General features: G+C 32.6%; 1 protein-coding gene across 1 annotated transcript; it reads left to right on the top strand.

Moving 5' to 3' along the window:
* The first annotated feature begins 830 nt into the window (after nucleotides 1–830).
* On the top strand, nucleotides 831–3,660 carry LOC108347046 (serine/threonine-protein kinase OXI1). Its single transcript, XM_017586155.2, has 2 exons — nucleotides 831–1,293; nucleotides 2,691–3,660. Exons 1-2 carry the CDS (start codon nucleotides 908–910, stop codon nucleotides 3,517–3,519), a joined length of 1,215 nt encoding a protein of 404 aa, XP_017441644.1. The 5' UTR covers nucleotides 831–907; the 3' UTR covers nucleotides 3,520–3,660.
* Nucleotides 3,661–3,866: the final 206 nt, after the last annotated feature.

The following is a 3,866-nucleotide window of genomic DNA, read 5'->3' as shown; positions in this document are numbered from 1 at the left end:
AGAAATTGATAAACTACTTTATTTAATTAACTTCTGTGATATAAAATAAATTGTTTTAAAATTTCTCTGCGTTTTTTACAAGATTATTTTTCTATTTATGTCTCATCATAATTAATATGCTTAAATCATGAACTGTATCTTTTTCTTTTTCTTTTTTATAAATATAAGAGATTTAAACAATTTAGCTCTTAAAATAAATAATCATTTAACAAAGGCCAGACATTAAGTAAAACTTAGTTATTCAAAAGAAAATATGACTAAACAAAAGAAAGGTAGTTATAAAAGATGTTTAAATTTATCAAAATTATATAAGTTTTATGGTTTATTAAAAGGATAGGGAAGATAATACTATTTGAGTCAATACATGATACAAAAGTTGTAGAATTCATATACTAATTTATATTTTTCTTTTATACATTTAAGGACTTAATGATTATTTTAGAAATAAATCATTATCAACTTAAAATAATTACTGTTTTTTTATAAATTTTTAATGTGTTAAACTTAATATCATATAGTTGAGACACTGCTAAACCAAGTTTTACTTAATAGTGTGAGTGTTTATAAGATCTATCGACATGTGAATTGAAACAAAAAACACCGAACAGTGTCACAGTCTAGAATCCAAACGCGTTTTAGTCACGTTCCCGCAGTTTCGCTCTCTCTTCACAATAACACGTCAACAGTGACGTCGTTTTGTACACGTGTCCGACGATCACGCAACCTTCACAAAAGTCCATTCAATCGCAAAAATCTTGGACCGCAAGCAAAAAATAAAGGAAGTAAAAGTATGCACCCACCGTTCACGCACGCCCTATAAAACCTCTACAACACCGTCAACCTAAATCTCAACTGAAAAAAGAAGAAAACTTCACCAGCTCATTTCCGGTTTCCTGTAACCCATACCATGGGCGACGGCGAAAGCACCTCCGATCGGTCGCTTAATTTCGAGGACATGACAGTGGTCTCCGCCGTGGGGCGCGGCGCCAAAGGCGTGGTGTTCCTGGCTCGCGCCGGTGGCCGGCGGTCGGGAGAGTGCGTGGCACTGAAAGTGATGTCGAAGGCGCTGATTGCGCAGAAAAGAACGAGAAAGAAGGACGAGGAGGAGTACGGGAGAGTGTCGTTTGAAGAGGAAGTGCTCCGTCGTTTCGATCATCCGCTCTTGCCGAGGCTTAGAGGCGTTCTTGAAACGGAGAAAGTGATTGCGTTCGCCATCGATTACTGCCATGGTGGCACGCTCCACTCTCTCAGGAAGAAACAGACTGAGAAAATGTTCTCCGATGACACCATCAGGTACGTTAGAATAATACCTTTTCTTCGTTTCATTTTCTTCAGTTTGGTTAAAGTAAAAACGAAACCTTGCGAAGAAGAGAATCTCCGAGTTCTGAACTTTCATTTCCCAGTTAGGTTGACCAGAAATTCAGCTTAGAAGAATGAAAATGTTCGTAGTTCATTTTTGTTTTACTCTTTTTTTTTTCACTTCTGAAATAACGTGTGATCAAATTAGTTGTTTTTGATACTCCTCTTTTTAAAGGTTATTTTAGAGAAGTTAATACATATAATAAATATCTTTTTATCCTGATGCAATATTCATAAATTTCTATTTTTTATTAATTAATATACGTAATTTAATAAAAAGTTAGCTGAAAAAAATAGAAGTATAAATGATAAATAATGCTATATTAAATTTTGTAAATAACAGTGAAATAATGAGTGTAAGATATAAATTGAGTTTGATAAAAGAAAGGTAAACGTTTTTGTTAATATTTAAATCTTACAAATAAGAAAAAAAAATGTAAAATAATAAATTTTGTAATCAGAATCTGTTTTCAGTAAAACTTTTAGGCGCATAGTATGAATATCAATATGAACATGAATGTTATGTTATTTTTTTTGTACATTAATTATTGTGCAAAATAGTTAGATTGATTATGTCGGATCTTTCTAAGAAAACATTGGTTTTTCTTTAAATTATTATGTTTTTTACAAATTCACCTAAAAAATTATGAAACCATTTCAGCAATTTCTCAAATACTGGATTATCTATTTCTTTGATTCGTAAATTCATGAATCTCTGTACATAGTTTTTATAGAATTTGAGTAATGTTAACAAATTTTGTTTTAATAATTTTAGTCTATTCATACTTAAACTATTTTAGTTATGTTAAAATTGATATAAGCTAGAAGATATTGTTTCAATGAAATATTAAACTATAATAAGGGAAAGTGGTGGATTAAGACGTTCGATTTTCTTTTACGCAGTTTAAACAAGGAGTCTTTGAAAAATAGATAAAAAAAGCTGTCTTCATTTATTTCTGTTGCCAACCAAACAAGACCGAATCTGTTTGCTTGTCCTATTCGGTCGCACTGTTCACTTAATCTTTCCTTCCTAATTTTTGTGAGAAAGTTAGGTCAGAAAGAAAAAAACACTAAGAAATTTTATTCTTTTTATGGTACCAGTTTATATTACTATAAAAAAGAAAGTAAAGAAAAGAAAAAAGTATTTACTCCTTCTTTGGTATTTATAATATTTATAAATAATGTTTTAAAAATGAATTAATTATATAATTAAAAAATAGTCTTATAATTAATAACAAGGAAAGAAAATGGACGTAGTTTTTCTTTTATTTTCATAAAAACCGAAGCATAAAAAGAGAATTATCTGATGTTTTTTTTTTATCAATTTGTAGGTTTTACGCTGTAGAATTGGTGCTTGCATTGGAATATTTACACGAAATGGGAATAGTGTACAGAGATTTGAAGCCAGAAAATGTGATGATTCAAGAAAACGGCCACATAATGCTTGTCGATTTTGATCTCTCCAAAAAGCTAAACCCTAAATCCCCTCACTCACTGAGTCAAAACTCGACCCCGAGTCCTAACTCGGAGAAACGTTCAAGGAAACAACAACGATTAACTCGTATATACAGTTTTTGTAACTCCGGCATCTCGCCGTGGGACTCGGACTCGGAGCCCCCGCTAAGTACAGTCGACTCAGTGCGTCGCACGGAGTCTGACTCGGTTGAGAAATCAAACTCGTTCGTTGGAACAGAAGAATACGTGGCACCCGAAATCTTATCAGGGAAAGGTCACGGTTTTAGCGTTGATTGGTGGTCATACGGCATCTTGTTGTACGAGATGCTGTACGGAACGACGCCGTTTAAAGGCTTAAATAGGAAGGAAACGTTTTACCGGATCTTAACTAAAGAGCCAGAGTTAACGGGAGAGAAGACGGCGTTACGGGATTTAATTTCAAGATTGTTGGAAAAAGATCCTGACCGTCGGATCCCAGTGGAGGAGATCAAAGGCCACGATTTCTTCAAAGGGGTTAAGTGGGACAAAGTGTTGCACATTGCAAGACCACCTTATATTCCTACAAATGAGGTTGAGAACAAAGTGGGGTTTAGCAAAAACGACGTGGAAGTGTTTGTGAACGAAGTGTTTTTTCCCACGAATGATGATGATGGCGTAGAGAATCCTGAGCATAACAAGAAGAATGACGATTTTTTAATTTTTTAACTTCCATATTCTTTCATACATAGACTAAATGTAGATCACGCATGCAATTTTTTTGCATTTAATTGTCGTATAATTAAAATGGCAAATGTCTAGACTCATTCATGAATTACTTAATTTATTTTCCTTTCAATTTTGGAGATCTCAAATATATAATTCTAATAGTTAAAATTATTAATGTACGTTAGACATTAATTCATATAATTGCTGTTTTTTTCAGATTGTTTTGTTTTGTTTTTACATTGTTCACAAATTATTTAGTTAAATACTAAATTCATATAACAAGTATATTCGTCACCTTTTCTGCTAAAAGGCATATTTGATATGATAAAAATGTTCAGTAAACATTT

This window comes from Vigna angularis, chromosome 9 (assembly GCF_016808095.1).
Source record: "Vigna angularis cultivar LongXiaoDou No.4 chromosome 9, ASM1680809v1, whole genome shotgun sequence".
Classification (NCBI taxonomy): domain Eukaryota; kingdom Viridiplantae; phylum Streptophyta; class Magnoliopsida; order Fabales; family Fabaceae; genus Vigna; species Vigna angularis.
Note: the sequence above shows the minus strand (reverse complement) of the source record. Positions and strands in the feature narration are given on the sequence as shown.

Bases quoted from the DNA above. Each gene is read 5' to 3' on its own strand.
- LOC108347046 (XM_017586155.2), top strand. From the start codon at position 908: ATGGGCGACGGCGAAAGCACCTCCGATCGGTCGCTTAATTTCGAGGAC. The intron at 1,294-2,690 runs GTACGTTAGAAT...ATCAATTTGTAG, and splicing joins TTCTCCGATGACACCATCAG to GTTTTACGCTGTAGAATTGG.